This window comes from Hylobates moloch, unplaced genomic scaffold (assembly GCF_009828535.3).
Source record: "Hylobates moloch isolate HMO894 unplaced genomic scaffold, HMol_V3 SCAFFOLD_19, whole genome shotgun sequence".
Taxonomy (NCBI): domain Eukaryota; kingdom Metazoa; phylum Chordata; class Mammalia; order Primates; family Hylobatidae; genus Hylobates; species Hylobates moloch.
In genome coordinates, this window is record NW_026652294.1 from 16,443,908 (window position 1) to 16,469,773 (window position 25,866).

The 25,866-nt window shown below is 48.4% G+C and overlaps 1 protein-coding gene across 1 annotated transcript; it reads left to right on the forward strand.

Annotated features, from left to right (window-relative positions):
• Positions 1-707: 707 nt before the first annotated feature.
• APOL3 (apolipoprotein L3) lies at positions 708-13,688 on the forward strand. The gene is given in 5 exon segments (XM_032139529.1): positions 708-831; positions 3,367-3,442; positions 5,766-5,812; positions 9,668-9,794; positions 12,830-13,688. Coding segments are annotated over 5 exon segments (1,233 nt in total).
• Positions 13,689-25,866: the final 12,178 nt, after the last annotated feature.

Genomic DNA, 25,866 nt, shown 5'->3' on the forward strand with positions numbered 1-25,866 from the left:
ACGGTCCTGCTGATATGTGATGTCATCCCCAGTGGCCCAGCTGTAAAATTCCTCTCTTTGTACTGTCTCTCTTTATTTCTCAGCCAGCCAACACTTATGGAAAATAGAAAGAACCTGCATTGAAATATTGGGGGTGGGTTCCCCCAATAGAAGAAATCTTGAAACCATCCAGGAAGCTACGGAGTTACCTCAAGGCTACAGTTAATTTTCAACCTGGCTATCCTGGAGATGTCCCCAGTCCATACACCAGATGGGGCAATAACTTAAGATGGTCATTGGACAAGTCACGTAGACTGGCACCTCCTCACCACTCTTGCATGCCTTTCATATCAAGTTTCCCTTTTGAAAGCCCTGCCCTCAGTTCAAAATCTGAAATGGTTTCTTTAAGGCTCTAGCCTGACCTCATCCCCAGATACGGGCTTTTGGAATGAAGTCACTTTCCTTTCACTGTTTCTCATCCTTGTTCATTTGCCTTTGCAAGCAGTGAGCAGCTGAACTTTTCTTCAGTTACAAATGGAGATAATGCAGACATCATGATTGCTCACTGCCCTGTATACAGAGTGAGTGCTCAGAAATATTGATTCTTGTTTACTGAGCATCTACTATATGCCATGCATATTCCCCACCCTGCCTGAATTTATTCTCTTAGGAATTCTGAGAGGTAAATTCTATGATTAGCTTTATTCTACAAGCAAGAAAACTGAGTCATGAAGCCAAAAACTGGGGAAAGTGATTTCCAGCTGTCTGATGTCAAATATCCTCTCCACCTCATGGGAAGGACAGAAATCCGACAGAACATTGGGGCACACTCTATGATGTCAACAGTTCAGGGTAGGTTTTGCAAATTTCTGGACATGGGGTCTGTTTCAGGAGCATGTTAGTCCTTGATGGGGTTACAGTTGGTCATAACCGGCCCAGCCATACCCAGCTCCCTGTGGCCATCAGCCATAGAACAGGTGGGACTTGGGCAACACATTCTAAAGGTATTTGGAGTTTTGTGATTCGTCTTGAGCCAATAGAGAGAAAGTGAGGAAGAAAATTACATTTTCAGAACACTTGAGAAATTTCAGGAAATCACTTCCTTTAGGGGAAACAGGATGGTCCAGAAAATGAAACAAAACAAGAACCAGAAAGGTCTGGCTACAAGCCCAGCTCTGCCTCTTTCTGGGTAACTCATTTTACCGCGTTTGAACTTTTGTTTTCTCTTCTGGGAAACGAGGCTAGGAAGAAAATGTTTTCATTGCAGGGCTGTTGTTGAAACTCGTATGATTATGTGTGTAAAAATGTTTAGCAAACCAGAAAAGGCTCAGGTGTTATTTTTTTTTTCTGCAAAGGTGGGTTTTAAAGGATTTAAAAAAATTTTTTAATTGGGCCAGGTGCAGTGGCTCACTCCTGTCATCTCAGCACTTTGGGAGGCCAAGGCGGATGGATCATGAGGTCAGGAGATTGAAACCATCCTGGCTAACACGGTAAAATCCTGTCTCTACTAAAAATACAAAACATTAGCTGAGCGTGGTGGCATGCACCTGTAGTCCCAGCTGCTGGGGAAGATGAGGCAGGAGAATCGCTTGAACCTGGGAGGTGAAGGTTGCAGTGAGCCGAGATTGCGCCACTGCACTCCAGCCTGGGCGACAGAGAGACTCTATCTCAAAAAATAAATAAATAAATAAATTGTGGTAAAATATTCCTAATCTAAAATTGATAATTTTAACCATTTTTAGGTGTACAGTTCAGTGGAATTATATTCACATTGTTGTGCAACCGCTATCATCCACAGAACTTTTCTTCTTGCAAAATGGAAACTTTGTATCCAGTAAGCAATAACTCATCATTCTCCCTCCCCCAGGCCCTGACAGCAAAACTGAAACACCAAACTGAAAAAAAAATGCTGATGTGTTCAGGAAGGTTGCTAAGCCAATATCAAATGGAAGAAGGTAATTACATGGGACTGAATTAATAAAGGACTGAAATTAAGTCCTTTATTAAGTCCTTTGCCTATAGAGTTCCTTTACAGGGTTCCTGAACTGTGGTAAATAAAGAATATCACTTTCTGACAGGCCCAGGAAGCCCAAGTGATCATGGGGCCTCAAGAAGAAAGGCACTCACCCAATTCATACAGGTATCTGCAGGCAAACATAAATTCGTGGCTGAGCTCAAGGTTTTAAAAGGCCTACTCTGAGATAGCTTATGAATACGAAAATGGTCTAGCAACGTCAAATTTTTAAAAAGACTCCTTATGCCGCGTAATTATTCTTCTGCACTTTATGCAAATGATCAGGCCAAGTATTAGAAGACTAAAACTTGTTTTGCAAATAAATTTCTCTTACTATGATTTGTCTTTGGTATAAATAGAGGATTAGAGAGAGAAAAGGTATGTTTTAAAAGAAACTATAAAACATCTGTTATGAGATTCTAGCTTTGTCCATTGTTTTCCAGCTTTATTATTTGTCTACAATTTATCTGCACTAGATATTGAATTCTTTCCTGGCTACAAGTCTCCAAACTAACATGTTCCTTTTGTTTTTCTCTCATTTTTCTGACTTGGCATCACCAGAAATCAAAACTGTCCTTTTTCTAAATCCTGCAAACGTAAGGTGGAATACTTTGTGTTACAGAATTCAGACCAACCCTGTGACTGGAGATTCATTTGCTTCTACACTGTTTTCTCCAAAAGATGTTGAAGAACAAAGAGAAAATGTGAAAAGAAAATCAAATCTCGGGGCCCCAAACTCACTATGCCAGTGGAAGCCGTTTAGCTTGGAAACAGAGTCACTCCAAAACCTGCCTTTGCTTTTGTTTCTGAATAGATATTTGCAAAGATGGAAGGCAACATATACCCGCGTTGGCCTGCCTCACAAATTCCTCACAAAGAAAATCCTTGTAGGTCCTCAAATTTTTACCCTGAGACAGACTTTGTATAATTTCACAGTGACAATGCAAATTGGCAACTTATCTTGACTGGTACATAACAACGACAAGAGCAGAAGCGACCCTTCTGCCCACCCTCAGACAAATGCACATATGCCTACTTCCTCTACTTTCTATTTATTTTTATCTTATAGAAAATGTAGATTAACTGTGCACAAGAAGAATGAATAATGGACTGTTCCTCTAACCCCCTTTGACATGGAAACTGTGGATTCAGGGAGGGCCAATCAGAGCTTGGCTCAGAGCCCCGAGGCGGGAGGGAGGGCTCCCTGTCTGGGCTGCACAATTGGGCAGGGCTTGGGCTGGGCCAGGAGCCATGTGGGCTTTTTCTAGGAACCAAAATCACTTCCCGGAATTGACCAACTGGTAGACTCTCCCAGAGAGGACGCATCGTGTCCTAGTCGAGGCTAACAGTCAGTATCCAGCCTCAACATTCAGCAGAGGCCCCAGATCAGGGTCTGAGCCAGGCCAACAATGACCAAGGAGGATGGGTGCAGCTCCTCACAAATGTTGGGTGTTTCCAAGGCCCCAGCGCTCTCTGCCCTCCTGCTCCTCTGGTCTCTCCTGGTCTTCCTGGCTCATGGTGTTGAGACGGCTGCCCTGGCCTAGGGAGCCACACAGTGAACAAAGCAGGAACAAGGGGAAGGGATGCCCCTCTCCTGTCACCCCTGTCCCTTACAGCAAGAAGTGCCCAGACGCCCCTCTGCATACTCCCGTGGTGAATGCTGCCCAGCACTGGGTCCCCCTTTTATCCTTGCTGCATGGGGGCCCCAGAAGACAGACATCTGTGTGTCTGAACCCTGAGACAAAAGCAGGAAGGGGAAAGAGGGAGGTGAGTGGCTTTTGAGGAGGGGGCTTTAGTATGAGAGCTGGAGGATGGAACTCCATCAGGGGGCCCGGAACCACTGAGCTGTTAAAATAAAGTCTGCAAACAAAGACCAGCTGCTGGAAGTGGGTGTGCCAGGGAGTGCGCAGAGACACACGGTGAGAAAAGAAAAACAGTAATGCTTGGAGCCGCCCCTAACTGGGACGGGCCTGAAGCGGTATTGTTATTATTTATAGTATCATTATTAGTCAGTTTTGTCTTATTTGTACCCTCCCTCTATCTCTCCTCTCCACCTTTTCCTAACATTCTATCACCAGTTTTGTGTCTTCCATTAGCAACTTTGTAGCTGTAAACAATTTACTTAAAACTTTCATATACCCTCAGTTGTACCCAGTATTTCTTAAGTTCCCTTTTTAAAAAATGACAATATTAATTCTCCTTCTCCTTTGTTCAGTGCTTCACATCCCAACTGCTACCTTTGTGCTTTAAAGTTTGTACTAATTGGTATTGGTAACAAGTATATTTAGTTCTCAAATTTACATGTTGTGTATATATTTTTTGTCCTAAAGAAGAGACTACTGAGAGCCAGTAAGACTGAAAGGATGGGCATCTTCATATACTGCTAGTTTGAGTGTGAATTGGTACAGTTTGCATGCAGTGTGGCCCTAGGTATAAAACATTTTGAGATGTTAATAGCCTCTGACCTCATCATTCTACTCCTACAAATATCTTAAGGAAATAAAATCAAATGTGGGCAGTTTCACGCGAAGGAGGATGTTCTTTGTAGCGTAATTTACATGAAGAATTAGAAACACTCTAAGGTCCATCAGCTGGGGGAGGACAGCAGAGGGGACAGGGCAGCACCAGGAGGGCTCAGCAGCCACAGCAGGGGCTGGGCCGGCATCTGACAGGATGCAGGTCTTTGTGGGACAAAGGATCTTAGAGAAGCAACGGGGACACAGGCTGGCCACTGCAGCACCAGTGAATTCACCAAGATGAAGAGTTGACCACAGAGTGTGAGACATAGATTTGCAATGAGGAGTCATTTACCATGAGCGCGTATACATGACCCAATATTGTGTATTTAAGGGAGTAGAGCACAGTCATTGAAGACATGAGGTTGAAGCAGAAGTCCTAGCTCTAGCGCTATTGTGAAAACACTGGCAAGTTCCCTAACTTTTGTGGATTCCTCTGTGTTCAAATAGGAAATTGGTACCCATCTCCCAGGCTGTGTGTGATCATCGAATGAGACACATGTCAGAAGCCCTGCACATCACAGGCCGGGCGCGGCCACTCACACCTGTAATCCCAGCACTTTGGGATGCCAAGACGGGCGGATCACGAGGTCAGGAGATCGAGACCATCCTGGCTAACACGGTGAAACCCCGTCTCTACTAAAAATACAAAAAATTAGCCGGGTGTGGCGGTGGGCACCTGTAGTCCCAGCTACTCGGGAGGCTGAGGCAAGAGAATGGCATGAACCCAGAAGGCGGAGCTTGCAGTGAGCCGAGATTGCGCCACTGCACTCCACCTGGGCGACAGAGCGATACTCTGTCCCCCCAAAAATAAATAAATCAAAATAAAAATAAAAAAAGAAGCCCTGCACATCATAGGCACTCAATACAGACTGGCTATCATCAATTAGTTGTCACACATGTTCCCAGGCCCCAGTCACTGTCAGAACGTTCCTTCCCATCTCTATTTCTGTGTATAGACTCCATAGTTTCTATAATTATCAGATGGCTGCCCCTCCTTTATCTTCTCCTCATTCTCCAACAGGACAAGTGGGCTTTTCCTTGGTGTGAGAGTGAGGGAGGAGGGAGCTGGAATGAGTTGAGTGTCTGTAAACAGCAGATGATGGGGACTTGGTGATAGAGAAAGAATCTGGGTTAGATTGGTCTTGGCATTTGCTGCTACCTCAGAGGGATCTGCAGAGGCCCAGCTGCTCAAGCCTCCCTTTGCCCATAGGTGGCTCACATTCAACCCCACAATTTGTTTTCTCTTCCTCAAGGGTGCAGCGCAACCATCCAGGCTGGACAGTGGCTGGACAGTTCCAAGGTAAGCCACTCAGAGACCTGGCTGCTGGTAGGCTCGCCTGCTCTTCCCTGGCTGGTTCCTACCCACAGCTAGAATGGAGGGTGGTGTCTCCAAGGCTGAGTGAGCCCCAACGGAACCCAGATGAAGGTGGCCGATGAGGCTGCCCTGAGCCCCAAGAGAGGTCACCTGGAGTCCCCGACCCAAGGGTCTGGGGGGCATCTGCATCCTGACCTCTCCTCAGGGGGGCATGGCCCAGGTACCCACTTCCTCCCTACCTTGGCACCTAGCAAACGACTCAAGCAGGGCACCACAGCCTTGGGGAAATGGAAACAGCAGGGTTGGCTTTTGAGGGGGAGAGCAGGGGCCAGCAGTAGCGGAGGGGTGGGAGAGGAGGTTGACCAGCAGCCCTGACCTCTCACCTCCCTCTCTGCTCCTGGCTGACCCTGGGGTGTTTCCAGCAGAGGCCGGTCCCCTCTCTCCAGCTCTTGCCCTGCACCAGCCCCTCTGCTCTGAATGGCCCTGTGGGTAGAGTGACCCAGCTTCCCACTGAACTGGACCCCATTCTGGTCTTGGCCACGTCCCCTCTGTGTGACCTGGAGCTCCTTACTCCTCCTCACCTGCACTACCAGGATAACATTTGCCCATGTTGTCATGAGGATCAAACATTACATGGGTACCTGGCCCAGCCGGTGCCTGCCACACAGAACGGCCTCCCTAAGGGCTGGTTCCCATCCCCTCTACCTGACCCCTGTTGATTCTAAGTGGAAGCCACCCAATTCCTGAGCTGTGTTAGGGCACCCGCCCTGCACTGCCTGTCACAAGCACCTCTTTACCGGGGCTGAGTCCAATCATCTAAAGCACCCCCTGTCAAAGAAACATCTGAAGCACAACACTTATCTGAATAAGAAGGAGTTCATAAATTGTGAAAACCAAACTGGAGGAGGTTTTGTGTTATGATGAAAAAGTGTGGAAGACAAGTGTTTATCGGGTGAATATGGAAATGCAGTCAGGACATTATTTGATTAGTTCCAGTGATAAAACTGCCAGTTTTGCTTTACCTTGTTGGAAAATTCCTGGTCACGTTGATGCCGGTGGGTTTAGGGAGGTCTCTGAATGCAGGTGAGACCGGACCTTAGCCTTGTCCAGGTTTCTAACAACGAAGAGAGAAAGAATTTGAGGCAAAGCCAAAGCAAATTAGCTTTTATTGCAAAGCAGAAGCGCAGGCTCAGGGGTGGGAGTGCGGGTGGACTCAGAAGAGCCAGTCGGGCCCAGTGAGGTTTGGGGTTTCTGTCTTTGTGGGTTTACTAAGTTAAGGGGCAGAGTAAGCATAAGCATTTACGGGAAGAGGTGAGGATTTCTTGGAACTGGGGGGCCACGCAGTTTTGTAGCAAGCATGGAACTGCTGTGGCGTGGGTGGGTGTGGGACAAGGAGGGTATGATTGAGTCTGGGGTGAAAGGTGCATCAGTGCTGAGTTAGATCTTACTGGTGTTAGCCAGATTGGCCACTTCCTGTTTGTCAGGGTCCTGTGGGCCTGTCCCCTCCCCCTGTTCTACAGCTGGTTTCAGCAGCTTCTTCTGTGTCTATCATGTGAACCTGCTGCCTGGAGTTCTTGTTTCTTCTGTGACCTCCCAGTATTCCCATCTCAGCATGGCCCTCTGTCAGCTGGCCGCTCATGACTGGCCGAGGTTAAGTTGTGTTTGTGTCTAACAGAAGTGCCCATCTGATATGACTCCAGTTCAGTTTCCCATAGCTTGCAGTTTCAGCGGGGTTACAGCTGTTCTGAAGGCCTGGTTGGTTTTGTTTGCCCAGGAATGTTTCAGGTCTGGTTTTTATTTTAATTTTGCTTTAATATTCACCATCCCCACCCCATCAATAAAACACAAATTTAATGCTGGAGGTTCCCGCCATCCAACCCTGAGTTTCCTTCCTCCTTTTGGTGAAGAAGGAAAAAGAAAAAACAAGACAAGCCCTCGCTCAGCCAAGTCAGCACTGCGTTCATTTCCCTAAGCCCCATTTCCTCAGGATGGCTTCCTCCCCTTACAGAGTTGCCATGGCAACCAAGTCAGCACCGCTCAGGAGCCGCCCTGGACAGCAAAACTGGGCTGTGCTGAGTCCTGTCCAAGACAAGGGGAGGGCAGGGAAGATTAGAAGCTGAGAGCTCTCAGCCGACCCCAGAATCCTTAGGTAGTGCTGGGCTGGGGGGCCAAGGAAGAAACTCTCCCTCTGAAACAAGATGATCTGTGGTTTAATAACGGGGCCAGCTGGGTTCAGAGGTGCCAGTGGGGAGCCGTGTACCCTGAGACCAGCCTGCAGGGGACAGAGGCAATACGGAGGGCCACAAGGATCAGTGCTGAGGGTCCCACTCCCCTGCTCACCTAAAGAACCCCCTCCACTGCCCATCTGAGAGCGCCCATGACCAGCAGGAGGAATCCTCTGTGCAAATAAAATGTTTAAAATCCCACAGGTATGCTACAGGGAAGAATGCAGAAACCACAGGCATTTTTTAAATATATGGAGTCTTCAAAGTAATGGCAAGGGAACGCTGGCCTTGAGTCAAATCCTGAGCTTCCTGCTTGCTGGGTTGGGTGGTGTCTCTCGCTGTCTGGGTCTCAATTTCTCCTTCTGTGAAATGAGAATGAGGCCTTGCACGTATCAGCACAGCAGGAAACAGTTTTACGTCATGTCCCAGTGCATACATAAATACAAACTGGTTCCCAGCCCCTTCTCTGGAGTTCCATAATTCCCAAATCCCTGCAAACCACACATTTTTGGGGCAACTCATCTGGGCAGTAATCCTGCTGTGTACTAAGATGCTTCGTAGTGACAATATTATGTATGCCATTTAAGGTGAATATTCATTGGTTTCCTGGTTGAAACATTTGTACCTTTGATTACAAGGTGAGGCCCAGTCCCTGCTGGGAGTGGTCAGTGATAAACCATATGCACCCTCTGTCCCTTCTAAAACATTGAAAATGCTGCCATCCTAAACACATCTAGATCCCAGGAATTTACATAAGGCTGTATAGATATATTTCAAGTATCTTACAAAAGAGTACTCACTCTTGCTATGTTCAATATACTCTGATATTTTCAATGCTCTTATCTTTTTAAAATGCTGCTCTTGACACAATGAACTATTGTCATAACCCACTGATGGGCCAAAATTCAGATTTTGAAGACACTGGTGTAAAGTGTTTGACAATAGGCACACGGCAGAAGGAAGCGATCACTGGAATATTTCCCATACAGGGGGAGAAAACATGGTGGAAAGCTCACTTTCTGGTGATTCTCAGCTGAAATAGATCAGTTCCTCCACAAAGCACCGTGGCACTTCCCTGGTGAATCACTCTTCTCAGGATGCCTTAGTAAAATGCCACAAGCTGGGTGGCTTCAACAACTGACGTATTTTCTCACGGTTCTAGAGGCAAGAAGTCCAAGGTGAAGGTGCCAGTAGGGTTGATGTCTGGGGAGGGCTCTGCTCCTCGCTTCAGAGGCTGCCTCAGTGCTGTGTCCTCACATGGCCTTCCCAGTGTGGGGTGTGTGTGTGTGTGTGAGCGAAAGAGAGAGAGAGATCATCTCTCTTTTTTTTCTTTTAATTGGACACCAGTCCTATAGGAGTAGGTCCCTACTCTTATGACTCCCTTTAAATTAATGACTTCCTTAAAGGCTCGCTCTCCAAATATGGTCACTGGGGTTTAGAGCCTCAGTATATGAATTTGGAGGGCACACAATTCAGTCTATAGCACTAGTGCCTCCATCAAAAATACCCCATGTGACAGCTGGTTCAGGAGGATTAACATTGAACCGCCTTATACTCAGTGCCATTTGTGTGGTAGCAAACTTTCTTCCAATCTTATCTTTTTGTTTCCAACTAGAAAAGAAACGGTTCACTGAAGAAGTCATCGAATACTTCCAAAAGAAAGTTAGCCCAGTGCATCTGAAAATCCTGCTGACTAGCAATGAAGCCTGGAAGACATTCGTGCGTGTGGCTGAATTGCCCAGGTAACCTCCATGGGGTTACCTCCATGGAGCACCCCAGTGACGCCACCCAGATCTCCCCTGGGCTAGTTTTCTCTGGCCGGCACACCTCCTCCAGGCAGCGCCCTCTGCTGGGCTTGAGGATGTCCCTCTCAGCAGTCCAGAAGGAATATTTCCTCCAAGTCCTTCGCTGGCAATGAGTGGCCTCAGGCTGAGGGGAGAGGAAGACCACAAGGGCAGGGTCAGTTCTGCCATCTACTGGTGATGGGAGCTTTGCAAGCTACTTGACTACTTACTGCCTTCCTTTCTTCATCCATTGAGCTTTATTGTGAGAAAAATAAGCTAATGCATGTAAAGTATTTAGCATAATGACTGACACATAGTAGGTGCTCAGTTAATGTTACCTTTTACAAAACTTGCTGGGAAGAGACCAGGGCCAAAAGTCTTTTTCTTAGAGATGGAAGCCCAGCAGGACTTTCTTTGGGAAAAGCCAGAAAAATCTTGACCTGATCAATGTGTGTTCCTGGAGATGCTGTCTGGGGCCCTTTTCTTCCACCTCTGAGGAACTGCACAAACACAGCAGGATCCTCCTGCTGACCCAGGACACAGAGAGGCTGGAATGGAGTTGGACAGAGCTGGGGTGGATCCTGGCTCTGTCCCTGCACAGGTCTGGGGCTGTTGGTTTATGTCTTGGAGACTGGGACCTGCCATCTGTCCAATGCTATTAGTAATTCAATCAGATGGGAGTGTGGTGAAGGCCTTAGAATGAACTCCAGGTCAAAGGTGGGGAACCAAGTAGCATGATGCCGCCCAAAGACCCAGAAAGACATTGCCAGGGGCAGAGCCAGGGGTCAGGATGGGGCAGGGGTGGGCCTAGGTTGGAGGAGCAGCAGGAAGACTGGGGCATCAAGGCCAGGAGGAGGGTGAGAGGAGGGAGACCATGAAATGTAACGTGGTCATGGACTTGCAGAGGATCTGTGAGTGGGAGAGGGATATTTCTTCCTTCCCTGATTTGATCCCATCACTGATGGGCAGAGTGGGCCATGGGTGACTGTTTCGCCGACACCATGCCTGGGAAATGGGGAGTTCTGAACTGCCATTTGAAACCCTCTTCTGTTCTACATAGAGTAGAGGAAGTGTTTCTTCGGGCCAGCTTCCAGAGTGGGGACGAGTGGCTTCAATTGGTGTAATTTGAGGGGTTCTCAGGAGCTCACAAGTCCCCAACAAAAGAGAAAAACACTTTCTCTATCATCTTGTCCAGATGCAGGTCTTTTCAGCATTAGTGATTTATAGAGATGGTTTTCAAAGTCCTCATGAGTCCATAAGAGGTTCTGTGAAATTGTACATGGCCTTGACCTGCATACACATGAAGCTGTCACCTGCTAAGGCATTAGTTTGGCTGGTGACATGTGAGAGTGAGACCCTGAAGTTTGGACGTGCCAGGTCAGGAGGCAGTAAGGTGGCTTGAGAGTTTGTGTGCAGCCAGGACTAATAGCCAGTTCTTCCACTTTTCAGTTCTAGGGGGCAGTGGCTGGAAAGTCAAAGGGCATGAGGCATTGGAAGAGAGAACATGCCAGGCAAATTGATGTCTTCTAGTCTGAGGTTGTGTTTGAATTCTTAAGGACTCAGATTTAGATGAACTGCAACGTTTGAGTGCACCCTTACTTCTGACACCAGTTGCAAACTTGAGGGGCTTTCTTAAGCCCCCCTCAGGTTGGATAATTCACTACAAGGACTCACGTAACTCACTGATAACTGTTATTGCACGATTGTGGTTTATCACAGGGAAAGAACACAGATTAAGAAAGAGACACACAGGGCAGAGTCTGGGAGGGTTTCAGGTGTGAATCTTCATTGTCCTCAGGACGCTGTGTTCTCCTGTGTCAATGTGGGACAAAACACATGGGGTGTTGCCAACCAGGGAAGCTCACCCAGTTAAGGAAAAATTCCTGCGAATCACATTAAATCAGGAAGGAAGCCTTTACTCAGGATTGTTGTTACAGGGGAGGGAGACTGAGCCCAGCTCCGAATACAGTAAAGACAGAGGGGGAGTCACAGCCAACACCAGGGTGAGGAGTGGGAGATGGACCAGTTTTGACAGGAGACACCAGAATGGGGGGTTTCTGCTAAACTGGCCTAACAGGATGCTCAACTAAAGGCAGGTAAGGAGCGGGTGAAGACCGTGACCAGGCAACAAGAAGGCTCAGACAGCAAGTGGGGAGGACCCTCCCTAACTGCCTTGGGGAATTCTTGCCGAACTGGGGCAGTATAGGCCCAGCAAGCACAGAATGGGCGTGGAAGGTCAGCGCCTAGAGGAGAAGAGGCTCAGAGCAGCCTGACTGGAGTTTGGCCAAGGAGAAAGCCTTTCTCAACCTACGCCTCAATGTACAGAGCTCTTTCTGGGGCTGGATCACAAGCTGTCCTCATGGCTGACATGGAGTCCCCAGCCCCTCCCTGAGGTCTAACACCCTTAGTTCCTAGTTCCTCTGGAAGGCAGAAAAGATACTTAATAGCCCCAAACCCCATCATCACATCACATTGCTATACTGTGCTGTAGCCAAACCACCAGGGAAACAAAGATGTTCCTAACAGGCAGGACATTCCAGGGCCCCAGAGATCCCTTCCCAGGGCCCGAGGACAAAGGAAAGACTCTCTTCTAATCAAGTTAATTCTTCACTGTTCTATGATCCTCTGAATGAAGGTCTTTTTGCTCCGAACCCACTTCTCTTTGTTCATCTACAAAGTTTCCCCTCTCCACACACTATTGGAGTGATGGTGTTGACCTCTCTTGCTTAAGGAGCCATCTTTATCAAATACCTACCACTAAAGAGCATCTGAAGATGACTTTAAGTTTTTTATTCCCATACAGAATAAGTACTGTGGCATATCTATGATGTACAAAACATGTTTAACCTTGGAAAAAATATTTACATTTTAAAGCTTTATTTCCATTTGACTCATAGTAACAGCCCTGCGATTTATGTAGAGCAGATCTTATTGAGCCCATTTTACAGATAAGTAAGCTGCCTTTCTTAATCATCTGTCCTTTATTGGTACAGGGATGAGGCAGATGTTCTCTACGAAGCTCTGAAGGAGCTTAGAACATGTGCGGCTATTGAGGACAAAGATGTGCAGGAAAAAGACGAGCAGTTTAGGAAATGGTTTTTGAAAGGGTTTCTCCAAGTCAAGAGGAAGATCCAGGAGTCCATAGAGAAGCTTCGTGCCCTTGCAAATGGAATTGAAGCGGTCCACAGAGTCTGCACCATCTCCAATGTGGTGTCCATCTCCACTGGCGCTGCCTCTGGCATCACGTACCTCGCTGGTCTTGTTTTGGCACCACTTACAGCAGGGATGAGTCTGGCCCTTACTACAGCTGGGGCAGGGCTGGGAGCAGTGTCTGCTGCGACTGGGATCACCACCAGGATCATGGAGTACTCATACACATCGTCAGCAGAAGCCAAAGCCAGCAGGCTGACAGCCGACAGCGTTGACCGATTGAAGGTGTTTAAGGAAGTTATGGATGACATCACACCCAACTTACTTTCCTTTCTTAATGATTATTAGGAAGCCACGAAAATCACTGGGAATGAAACCCGCGCCATCAGGCAAGGCAGAACAAGTGCCCGACTCCCTGTGATCCCTTGGTGTATCTCAGCTGGAAGTGGTGGTCATGCGATGAGAATGATCCCAGGCACCACCCGGGCAGTGAGCAGAAGAGCCCGGATCCTGAGGGCGACCCCTTCAGGCATCTTCCTTGCACTGGATATGGTCAACCTTGTATACGAGTCAATGCACTTGTATGAGGGGGCAAGGTCTGCGTCTGCTGAGGAGCTGAGGAGGCAGGCTCAGAAGCTGGAGGAGAATCTAATGGAGCTCACTCAGATCTATCAGCATCTGAACCCATCCTGTATCCAGTGACCCCAGACCAGTGCAGCCAGCAGGGGAGGTGAGCCATACACAGGCCACGACAAAATGCAGACATTTTATTAGCAGGATAAAGAGGGTGAGGTAAAGTTTATGGAGCTGAGTGTTAGTGACTTTGGCATTTCTGTAACTGAGCATGGCAGGGGAGGGGTTAATGCAGATGGCAAGTGCACTAAGGTGAAGGCAGGAACGCTGGAGCCTGGAATAAGGGAGGAGAGGGGACTGGAGAGTGTGGGGAATAAGAAGAAGAAGTTTCCTTTAGACTAACGAATATATTGGGGGGAGGAATAGAGGGGAGGTATGCAGGAACCAGCAATGAGAAGGCCTGGAAAAGAAAGAGCTGAAAATGCAGAAAGCCAAAGAGTTAGAACTTTTGGATACAGCAGAAGCAGCAGCGGCTCCACTACCGACCTGCCCCCGGTTCGATGTCCTTCTAAGAATGAAGTCTTTCCCTGGTGATGGTCCCCTGCCCTGTCTTTCCAGCATCCACTCTCTCTTGTCCTCCTGGAAGTGTATCTCAGTCAGCCAGTGGCTTCTTGATGATGGCGGTGGTGGTGGTGGTTGTAGTGTGATGGATCCCCTTTAGGTTATTTAGGGGTATATGTCCCCTGCTTGAACCCTGAAGGCCAGGTAATGAGCCATGGCTATTGTCCCCAGCTGAGGACCAGGTGTGTCTAAAAACCCAAACATCCTGGACAGTATGCAAGAACCTACCAAGAAGAACAGTCTCATTACTCATATACAGTAGGCAAAGAGACAGAAAATTAACTGAAAAGCAGTTTAGAGACTGGGGGAGGCCGGATCTCTAGAGCCATCTTGCTGAGTGCCCTGTGTGTAAGTCCTAATAAACTCACCTACTCACCAAGCTGGACTTCATCGAGTCATTCCTTGGTCTCCTGGCTCCTTTCCCGCTTTGGGAGCAAGTTCCTGTCTGAAGTTTTTGTCTGAACAGTGGTAAAGGTGATGGTGATGATGTCAGCAGACAGCAGGAGGACTTGACAAATGTCAGCCCTGCTTGGGGCCAGGGTACACTGAGGGAACGATGACATTCCAGTGAAACTCCAGATTCTGTATTGGAAAAGTCATTGATTTGTGAAGAAAAATAAAAGGAGGCTGGGCACGGTGGCTCAGGCCTGTAATCCTGGCACTTTGGGAGGCCGCGGCGGGTGGATCACCTGAGGTCAGTAGTTGGAGACCAGCCAGGACAACACAGTGAAACCCCTTCTCTACTAAAAATACAAAAATTAGCTGGGCATGGTGGTGGGTGCCTGTAATCTTAGCTACTAAGGAGGCTGAGGCAGGCGGATTGCTTGAACTCAAGAGGTGGAGGTTGCAGTGAGCCGAGATGGCACCACTGCACTCCAGTCTGGGAGACAGAGTGAGACTCCATCCCCGGCAACCCCCGCCCAAAAAAAAAAAAAAACAAGGAAGAGAAAAGCAAAACCAGATGCCAGGAACCTATCAAGGAACTTTGTGGAGCATTGAGGAGATGAACCAGCCTGCAGTCAAGAGACCCTGCCCCCTGCCTCTCTGAGCCTCAGTTTCCTAATCAGCTGGGAAAGAGGGGCTGGACAAGATGATACCTCAGGTCCACCTGGCTCTCTCCTCTTGTGTTCTGGAGACTTGGGTTCAAGCAACACTGATCTATGCCTGTGCCTTTGTGGTGCTGATGGATGGGCTCCCCTGGGCTCTGGGTGCCTGACTTCACTTCCTCATGATCCTTCTTCCAGGGACTCGGGGAGCTAGGCCTCCATGGCCCCTTCTGCTTGCTCTTCTGGTCGGTCATTTCTGGGCGACCCCAGTGCCCAGTGGCCCCTGAGGCACTCAGGGAAAGCTTGTAGACATCTGGCTTGGCCCGAGTGCAGGCGTGGTCTTCATCTAGCAGCCAGGGCCCACGAATGACATGGGTCACACAAGGCTGACTAAGATCAGAGGGGCCTGTGTGTAGGTTGAGAGAAAGTCCATGAGAAATAGAGGAACAGAGAGAGATAGCCAGACAGCAAACACCCTCATCCAGTCTGCAAACACCCTCATCCAGTCTGCAAACACCCTCATCCAGTCAGCCCTCTCATTTCACCCAGACTCCTGCAAAAGCTTCCAGAATGGTCTTTGCTGTTACACAGCCCTTGCCGCTATCCCAGCCCATCCTCCACACTGGGCCAAGTTGACCCATAAGAACACAGATTTCATCAAGCACCTGCCTCCATGTCTTCAATGGCTTCCTATTACTCTTAGCACAAAGGCCCAGAGCCTTCATGCTGTCTAATGTAAGCTGCTGTGGCCTGACCTCCCCTGAAGGGAGAGCCCTAGGCAAGGCTCCCAGGCAGAAGATTTGTTTGGGAAGTGATTCTAGGAGCAGGACTGGGATACTGGGAGGAGTGACACAGAGAAGGATGGAAGACTGATGCCAGGAGAAATTCTTGATAGGGTCACCCATGTGGGCGATTAGAGACCTCCTAAGGAGTCTTCAAGGAGCATCCTCAGAATGTTCCTCTATAGGGAGGAGAGAGGGAGGCCTGTAACCACTGCTCCTGTCCCCCATGGCCTTGCCCCAGTGGACATTAATTATCTGTACTTCCATGTATAGAGCCTGTGGGCACCTTGGCTGGAGCCCGGAGCAGGTGCAAGAGATACAGAATGCACAAAATCACCACAGAACCTCTCCTAAGTCACTCATAAATTGCACCCAGGGCCTACTTAGTCCTTTTTTGTGTAGCATCCTGCAGAACACTTGGCTCAGTCCCTGTAACTCTCCATCAGCCAAGGTTTCCCTGACCTTCGGTTGGTTGGTCTATTTCTTCCTGATGAAGTCAAAACAGCCATGGCTACCAACTTGCCTAACACCCCAACAATATGTTTCATTTGTTTGTCAATTGTTCGTGAGTTCTTGGATAATTCAAATTCTTTTCATACATTTCACTTAGGCTTTGAATGTTTCCGGCACTGAGTAATTTACTTCTTCAGTGATCTATCCACCATTTGCCCTGACACTTAGGGTTGAAATGCCACCATGCTACCTGCATTTGATGCAATTCCACTGTACTGCTAATATTGGTTAAAAATTTTTCAGTTGCAAGCAACAGAAACAGAATCTAGCTGTCTTAAACAAACTAGAAGATTCATTGGATGAGAACTAGGGCCGGTCAGAGAATGGAAGGAAGAACAAAATCTACAGAATTCGGAAGGACAGGAGCAGACCATTACCAACATCAGGAAAGTATGGTTTGCCCTTTCAGGGCTCTGCCCACACCTGGCTTAGCTCCATACACTTTTATTCCTAGTGTCTCTGATTAAAGTTTCACATTCTCAAACGACAGAATAGCTTGGGTTAGTGACTCTTCTTGAACTAATCAGTCAGGCTATGGTATCAGGAATGGGGATGGGTAACAGAGACACAAACCTTATGGGAAGCCTCTGGCCAAACAACCACCTGAATTTGTGCTCATTGAATACAGTAAATCGCTTGCTACCACACACACACTCTTCTTCTCGTACAAACAAAAAGAACTCTCCTTATCTGCTATGAACCCAGCTATCCCAAGGAAAAAGGCAAACGCACTTGCCTCTTCTCCAACGAGAGCCACACACAGCATCTCCACCTTCTGCGTGCTGAAGTTATGTCACAGGAGGAGGGCCTCAGCACACCGTCAATTTTTCTTTTGGTCCATTGGCAGCTTCTGTCTCAGAATTTGTGTGTGTGTGTATTTGTGGAAAATAAACAGGTACGGTCAAGGCTACAACCACCACTGACCATTGCTGCCACCGTCACAAGTCTTTAATTGTCCCACTCAATGTTCCTCTTACTTATGGGCAAAGTCATTTTCGTGGTGTCTAAGCTCCTTCATGGTCTGGCCTCAGTAAGTTGGTGAAATTTCCTATTCACATTTACACTAATACTCTAATACTTTAGAGTATTACAAGGAGCAATCCTAGGGGATCCTTCAATTCCTCCTGTCCTGCTGTGTAATAACAACATGAGCTTCCCTGGATGAACATGATCCATGATTATATCCAACCCAGTGACATCATTGCTATCCCTACATCAGGTAGCATGAGAAGCCAGCTATGGTTACTTCTGAAACAACTTTTGTCAACCTTAGATACTGAAACTTCCAGACCCAAAAGTCTGTGAGTTAAGGGTATGTATCGTAAACAAAATTTTTGAAAGTGGCTTATTGTGGGTAACCATAGAGCTATCACCCTCATCTTAACCTCTTACTGCCCAGCTCCATAAATTCTGGCTATCACAGGAAATGGGGTAACTTCTGGGTATGGATTCAAAACATATCACATCCTAAGGGCAGCTCCCAGCCTCTGATATGGAGCTGAGTCCCCTTTGGGCCATTTCCATGGGACCCAAGGCTATCATTTCCGGGGCTGTGATTCACTGGGTGCCAAGTGGTCAGCCTTGATGGGTGGGGTCCGTGTTGCGTGGTTACATAGAGCTCTATATTAGGCACGTTGGTTACCGAGTCCATTCTGAAAATGTCAGTCTCCCTGGGGAACAGAGGAGATTTGAGCCTTAAAGGGTGACTTCTTCCCTCGTTTATTAACAGCCTCTGGGCCAGGCATGGTGACTCACGCCTGTAATTCCAGCACTTTGGGAGACCGAGGCGGGTGGATCACTTGAAGTTAGGAGTTGGAGACCAGCCTGGTCAACATGGTGAAACCTTATTTCTACTAAAAATACGAAGATTAGCCACCAGACATGGTGGCGGGTGCCTGTAATCCCAGCTACTTTGGAGGCTGAGGCATGAGAATCACTTGAACCCGGGAGGCAGAGGTTGCAGTGAGCCAAGATCGCACCACTGCACTCCAGCCTGGATGATACAGTGAGACTCAGTCTCAAAAAAAAAAAAAACATCTTTTTTGATGGTGGACATCTTCCAATGAGCATTCACATGGGACAGATTTTTTGTAGTTCTACCCTTGTTCTGAAAGCTCTATCTATGTTCCTCTTCCCTAAAAATCTTTGTCACCAAGCCTCCAGATTTATTCCTTCTAAAATGTTGAACTTCCAGCTAATTCCTCAGTTGTTACCCAGGAAACAAGGCAGATCCTGGTCCGAGGACGCCACTCCTTCCAGGCAGCCTGGACTGTGAGGTGTGCTCCATTGCTCTTCAGGAACCGTCCTTGAGAGGTGTTCCACAGCAGGCCAGGCCTGGCTGGAGCAGGTGGGCCAGGCGGAAAGCACAGCAGAATTTGAGAGACGCTGAGTACTCATGACTCTGTGTAAGCACCTGCATTCAGCCCTCATGGTCTTTTCTGAGCTGTCAGTCATTTATCTCTATTTAGTCATTTTGCGAATTGGAGTTAGCTTCCTTCCCTCTACACTCAAAGACGGCATGTCAACATTTTAGGCCTCTAGATGGAATGAACTTGTTTCCTGGGAGGGAGCTGACTGGCATCTATTCGCCTCTTCCTAGTTTTGTGGGGTTTCCCAGCATGTGGAGTCATCGAGAAAGACTGGTCCCACCTTCTATGTAATGCCCAAGAGAATAGATGACTCTCTGTCCACCCCCACCCTGGCATCCAGGGCTTCTGGACAAGACCTAGGCTGGTTAATTGGCTGCTTCCACATGGGTTCCTGAATCTGGAGCAAGTGAGGCAAAGCCCAGGGTGCTTAGAACCCGTTCTCAGTGAGAGCAGCACGACTGCCCAGGAGGAGAATAGAGACGAGGGCGACCGAGTCCTGCACCAGCAGAGATGACATCCGCAGGTGGCAGGGCAGCGCTGTGGCCGCGTCACTCGTCACAAAGTAGGACTCTTGTGCTCACAGCCTTCGATACCATGTCGCTGTCTTGGCTTCTGTTTATCTTCCAAGTCAATTTCCAGTCTCCTACACATGTGGGGTTCTTCTGGTATCATTCCAGTGAATTTCATCTTGTTTTCTGCCCCAAGAAAACAGAGTTGGTACCTCTGCTTGACCAAGAAGCCTGATTGATACAGATCGAGAGCTGCAGGCTGTGTTTATTTGCTTCATTAACAGGAACAATTTAGGAATGGCAACTTCCACTGATGAGCTTCCTACTTTATTCTGCTGTTGGAAAACAAACAGTTGTTTCCCTGTTGACGACTGGCCACACTGGAGAGGTGAACGGGTGAGTCACAGGAATCACTGCTTCTGCTCCCTTTAAATCTTGATGATGGCAGAAATCTCTGTAACTCCCTCTGTAACACCTCCATGAAGTTAGTGTTGACTTTGATCAAAACATTTAGGCAGATATGTAAAACCAATGGCCTCCATTGGCGTATGTCACTGAAATAGTCCCCATCCGTGGGTCTGGGTGAACAATCTGAAGCTTCGAAGAGTATTCTTTCCAGTTATCCACCCAGGAATTTGAAAAATGATGACCAGGTGAGGGTGGGACCCTGATGGACTTAATCAAAGGTAAACGGATATAGATATTCACTAATTACTTGGGCCCTGTAATCTCCCCCTCTGACCCAGGCCTGAGAATTGGGTGACAAGCAGGGACTATCCAGCATGACAACCTGTGACAGGTATCCACTCACCAGACTGGGGGTTTTGCAAAGTCAGTAGACTGTCTCCCAGCTCTGTTTTGGAACCTTGTTCCTATCGAATGTCCCTTGAGCCATGATCATGTGCCCTCCTGGTGCATGACCTGGCGCCCGCACTCTCTTTTCTTCTGGCAGTTACCTGCCTCCCCCACAGTCAGCCTTTTGGAATTTCTCCCATCCTAAAGAGATCAGAGTCCCAGCCCCTCCCCTATTATAGAGAGTTCTTGGTTATCCATTGACTCTTCTTGTTAAAGGAGCAGGAAATCTTTTGGGCCCTGGCAGGAAACAGTGTGGGCAGGAAGTGCTTGAGAAATCAAATCTAGCATTTCAGCCTCCTACACACTTTGAGTCCTCCTTCTTCTTCATCATGCCGACTAATTTCTGGCTTTTTATGTCACGAAGAAGTGATCAGCATTTAGTTGAGGGTGGCATGGCCAACCCTGGGCACAGCTGGAGTCAAGATGGGTGGATTTCTTGAGCTCAGGAGTTCAAGACCAGCCTGGGCAACATGACGAAACATTGCCTCTACAAAAAATACAAAAATTAGCCAGCCGTGGTGGTGAATACCTGTAGTCCCAGCTACTTGGGAGGCTGAGGTGGGAGAATTGCTTGCACCCAGAAGGTGGAGATTGCAGTGAGCCGAGATTGCACCACTACACTCCAGCCTGGGTGACAGAGCCAGACTCTATCTGAAAAAGAGAGAAGAAGAAGGCCGGGCGCGGTAGCTCACACCTGTAATCCCAGCACTTTGGGAGGCCGAGGCGGGCAGATCACAAGGTCAGGAGATCGAGACCATCCTGGCTAACACGGTGAAACCCCGTCTCTATTAAAAATACAAAAACAAAAATTAGCTGGGCGTAGTGGCGGGCGCCTGTAGTCCCAGCTACCCGGGAGGCTGAGGCAGGAGAATGGCGTGAACCCGGGAGGCGGAGTTTGCAGTGAGCCGAGATGGCGCCACTGCACTGCAGCCTGCGCAACAGAGCGAGACTCCGTCTCAAAAAAAAAAAAAAAAAGAAAGAAGTATTGTCCCCATTTGACAAAGAAGAAACTGAGATGCAGGAGGTTTAGGTAACTCGTCCAAGGTAGAAAGCCTGGATCCAAACCCAAGTTTACCCGACGGCTCTTTTGGAGTCCTTGTTCCCCTGAAGAATGGAGAGGGAGGTGGGAGAGTGAGGATTCTCCAGGCTCAGTGTGGTTTCCCAGACTACTTGGGGCATGGCCAGGTGACCTCAGAAGGCAGCAGCCATGGACCATGTGCATTTCTCTGGGCACTTTGGAGGAAGCAAAGTAGGTAGAGGTAGGACATGGAAGACTGGAGACCTGGCCCTTTGTCCCAGTGGCCTGGTCCCATGGGAATGGACTTGGGTGACATCATTAATGAGACGTGGGTCAGAACCGCCCCCAGGAACTTGCCCCCGTCTAGGCTACCCCTAGGATGCTGCTAGTAAGGCCTGGCAGAGGGAGAGGATTTCTTTTTTTTTGAGACAGAGTTTTGCTCTTGTCGCCCAGGCTGGAGTGCAATGGCGCGATCTCGGCTCACCACAACCTCCGCCTCCCAGGTTCAAGTGATTCTCTTGCCTCAGCCTCCCGGGTAGCTGGAATTACAGGCATGCACCACCACGCCTGGCTAATTTTGTATTTTTAGTAGAGACGGGGTTTCTCCATGATGGTCATGGATCTCCTGACGGGGATCTCCTGACCTCAGGTGATCCACCTGCCTCAGCCTCCCAAAGTGCTGGGATTACAGGCATGAGCCACCGCGCCCGGCCGCAGGAAGAGGATCTTGCATCTCTTTTGAGATACAAAAAGCCCAGAAATTGTTTCATCCACCTTGTCTCTGAGCACCCTCTCTTTCCTGCAGGGAACCTGAGGCTCTGGGAGAGGAGTTACTTGTCCAGGGTCCTGTGATGGAAGACTGAGCAGGTAAATTGCAGGACTCCACCTCTCTGGGCCTCTGTTCAGGCCTGTGAGGTGATGAGAGAAGAAAGAGACTGTGCTGTGTATCCCGAATGGGAAAGATGGCCCACACTCAGGGGGCTGTGTGGGAGCGGGGTTGGTGGGAAGGATACGTTGCAGAGTGGTGTCTGCAGCATGATCTCAGCTTTGCGATCATAAGAGTAAAAGCCAAACTGTAGGGGACACGTTCTCAGGATCTCCTGGAGCTATGTCATGGGGAAAAAAAATGGAAAATAAATTTTTAAAAAAGTAAAAGAGAAAAAGCCAAACTGTAGACATGTGAGTGTAACTGTGGGAGTGTGAGCTTAGACCTCTGTGTTTGTTGAAGCAGAGACGAACCAGGCTGCTACCAGTGGTTCGGGACAATTAGTTGGGGATGGAATACAATCCCATTTCTTACTTTAGAAACTGCGATTGGCCGGGCATGGTGGCTCATGGCTGTAATCCCAGCACTTCGGGAGGCCAAGGCAAGAGGACTGCTTGAGCCCAGGAGTTTGAGACCAGCCTGGGCAACAACGTGAAACCCAGTCTCTACAAAAAATACAAAAACATTAGCCAGGCATGGTGGCTCGTGACTGTGGTTCCAGCTACTGGGGAAGCTGAGGTGGGAGGCTCCCTTGAACCCAAGGAGGTTGAGGCTACAGTGAGCCATGATCACACTGCTGTACCCTAGCCTTGGTGACAGAGTGGGGACTGAAACCTTGTCGAAAGAAAGAGAGAAAGAAAGAAAGAGAGAAAGAGAAAGAGAAAGACAGAGAGAGGGAGGGAGAGAGAAAGAAAGAAAGAAAGAAGAAAGAAAGAAAAAGAAGAAAGAAAGAAAGAAAGAAAGAAAGAAAGAAAGAAAGAAAGACAGAAAGACAGAAGAAAGAAAGAAAGAAAGAAAGAAAGAAAGAAAGAAAGAAAGAAAAAGAAAGAAAGACAGAAAGACAGAAAGAAAGAAAGAAAGGAAGGGGAATGGAAGGAGAGAGGGAGGGAGGAAGGAAGGAAGGAGAGAAGGGGGAAGGAAAGGAGGGAAGAGGAAGGAAGGAAAGGAGGGAGAGGAGGGGAGGGAGGGAAAGAGGAAGGAAGGAAGGAAGGAAAGAAGGAAGGAAGCAAAGAAGGAAGGAAGGAAGGAAAGAAGGGAGAGGAAGGGAGGGAGGGAGGGATAGAGGAAGGAAGGAAGAAAAGGAAAGGAAGCAAGGAAGGAAGGAAGGAAACAACTTTGAGATTATTAAAATCACATTTTTTTTTCTTAAATCTCAGAGTGGGAATGGGATTGAGTTGGAGTGGAGTTGGCCTCCACTCTGTTTACTAAGAGCTGTGTGTCCCTAGGTAAGTCACTTTCCCTCTCTGGGCCTCAGGTTTTTTACCTGATAGATGGGCTTCGAGTCTCTTCCCCTGCTGATCCCCCAGAGTTGCAGGCAGCCAGTGAGGTTCTGAGTACTGTAGAGGGGATGCTTTCAGCAGTGGTGGCGGTGGTAGGGAGCTGGGATTGAAACCCAGAGGCCAGCAGAGGCCAGGCAGGAACTGGATTGAACTGGAAACTCAAGCTGTCTACTTGGTCCAGTCAGGATGGCTACTGAGAGAAGTGGGGGGTCTCATGTTGCCCACCTCATGTTTAAGGAGATTCTAGAATTATAGATTATTTGATATGAAATTTCCTTAAATGTAAATGTTGGTAAATAAAGTAACTAAGCGATATATATGCAAACACACATTTGCACACACAAGCCTTACACACAATGGCTGGTCAGATTTAGTGCATAGCCAGCCAGCTGGTTTTCTGCTTTGGAATTATAGGCTGCTAATTTTTTTTATTTTTTCAAGACATGGTCTTGCTTTGTTACCCAGGCTGGAGTGCAGTGGCGCGAACACAGCTCACTGTGTTAACCTCCTGAGCCCAAACAGTCCTCCCAACCCAGCCCAGCAAGTAACTGGGATGACTGGCATGTACCACCAAGACTCACTAAATTTTGTATGTTTTGTAGAGATAGGGTTTCACCATGTTGCCCAGGCTGGTCTCAAACTCCAGAGCTCAGGTGATCCGCCTTCCTCGGCCTCCCAAAGTGCTGGAATTACAGGCATGAGCCACCGTGCTCTGCCTAATTGTATTTTATTATACCAAATGCAGTTTCTTTTGCCTTCTGTATCTTTTCAAAACCTGGGTGGTATTCCCCGAGCAAGAGTGAATCCTAGTTTATCTACTACCTATGCCTGTATGCTTACACTTTCACTGAATTTCTTTAAATTTTTAAATAATATTAGGAAGAAAATTGGGCTGATGAGCAGCTCTTGGGGCACTAGAGGCCTCCTGGCTAGCTGTCATGCCTTGAACGTTTCTTGGGGGTGCCTTCTCCAGCCTCCAGTGAGCACGAGGTCTGCACTGGCGAGCAGATGTCCACTCTCCTGGGGACAAGAAAGGTGTGAGTCTTCCATGGCAAACAGAGAAGGAAGGAGATGCTTCCTTTCCTGAATCAGCTTATTGGGATAAACAAGAAACCCACAGAGGCTTTCTCACCAAGGCCAGCGTGTTTGATAGGTCTGCGTCTCACCTCTGAGGATCACAGAGTGTGCGTGAGCAGCGTCCCAGCAGGGAAGCATCCACGCTCATGAGGATTCGGAAACCTCTGTTTGCTGTTAGGAAATGCTCTTGACCCGTGAGTGTTCCTCTTTCAAGATCCTCTAGCATTGCCAACCCGTCCAGCAAGAAGGGGAGCGCTCTCATAGCAGGGGGGCTTGACTAAATTTGAGGAGTCAAGGAAGTGACGTTTCAGCTAAGACTTTTTTTTTTTCTTTGAGACAGGATCTCGCTCTGTTGCCCAGGCTGGAGTGCAGTGGCTCAATCTTGGCTCACAGCAACCTCCGCCTCCCCGGTACAAGCGATTCTCCTGCCTCAACCTCCCCAGTAGCTGGGAGTACACGTGTCCGCCACCATGCCCAGCTAATTTTTGTATTTTTAGTAGAGACAAGGTTCCACCATGTTGGCCAGGCTGGTCTCAAACTCCTGACCTCAAGTGATGCTCCCGTCTCGGCCTCCCAAAGTGCTGGGATTACAGGCGTGAGCCATTGCGCTCTGCCTCAGCTAAATCTTCAAGATTGGCGAAGGGATGAAGAAGGTTGGGGAGAAGAGCGGGGATGAAGAAGGTTGGGGAGAAGAGCAGTGATGAGGGGAACCCAGGGGCAGGCCGCATATTCAAGGGCTTGTGGCTGGGAGGGAGGTCCAGAGAAGAACTGAGTTCTAGAATCTGAAAGAAGGCCAGCATGGCTCAGAATGGAAACTGACCAGACCACAGAGTCCGCCACTCAAGCTCCCCCAGCCAAGCCTCGTGTTGAATTTTGAGGGCTGCAGTAGAAAAACGGGCGCACTGCGAGCCCTGCGTGTTGCCAACAGCCCCGGTAGGGCCAGGAGGTGGCGCTGTCGGCACACACATAGTGCTGTCGGCGCTGCGCAGCCGCAGCCCGGGACCTTGGCGGACAGGCGGTCGGAGCTGCTGCTGCTGACGTCAGCAGTAACGGAGGCACAAAGCCGGAGCAGGAGGAGTAAATGTCTGCACCAGGAAGGAGCCAGGGAGGCCAAGTTGAGAACACTTTAGAAGAAGTGAATAGGTTCAGGAATCCAGCAGAGCCGGAGTGGTGGAGCCAGGGAAATACCACTCTGTGACAGTTTTGCTCATGAAGTGGAGGAAAACACAGCGTCTGGCCGGGCACGCTGGCT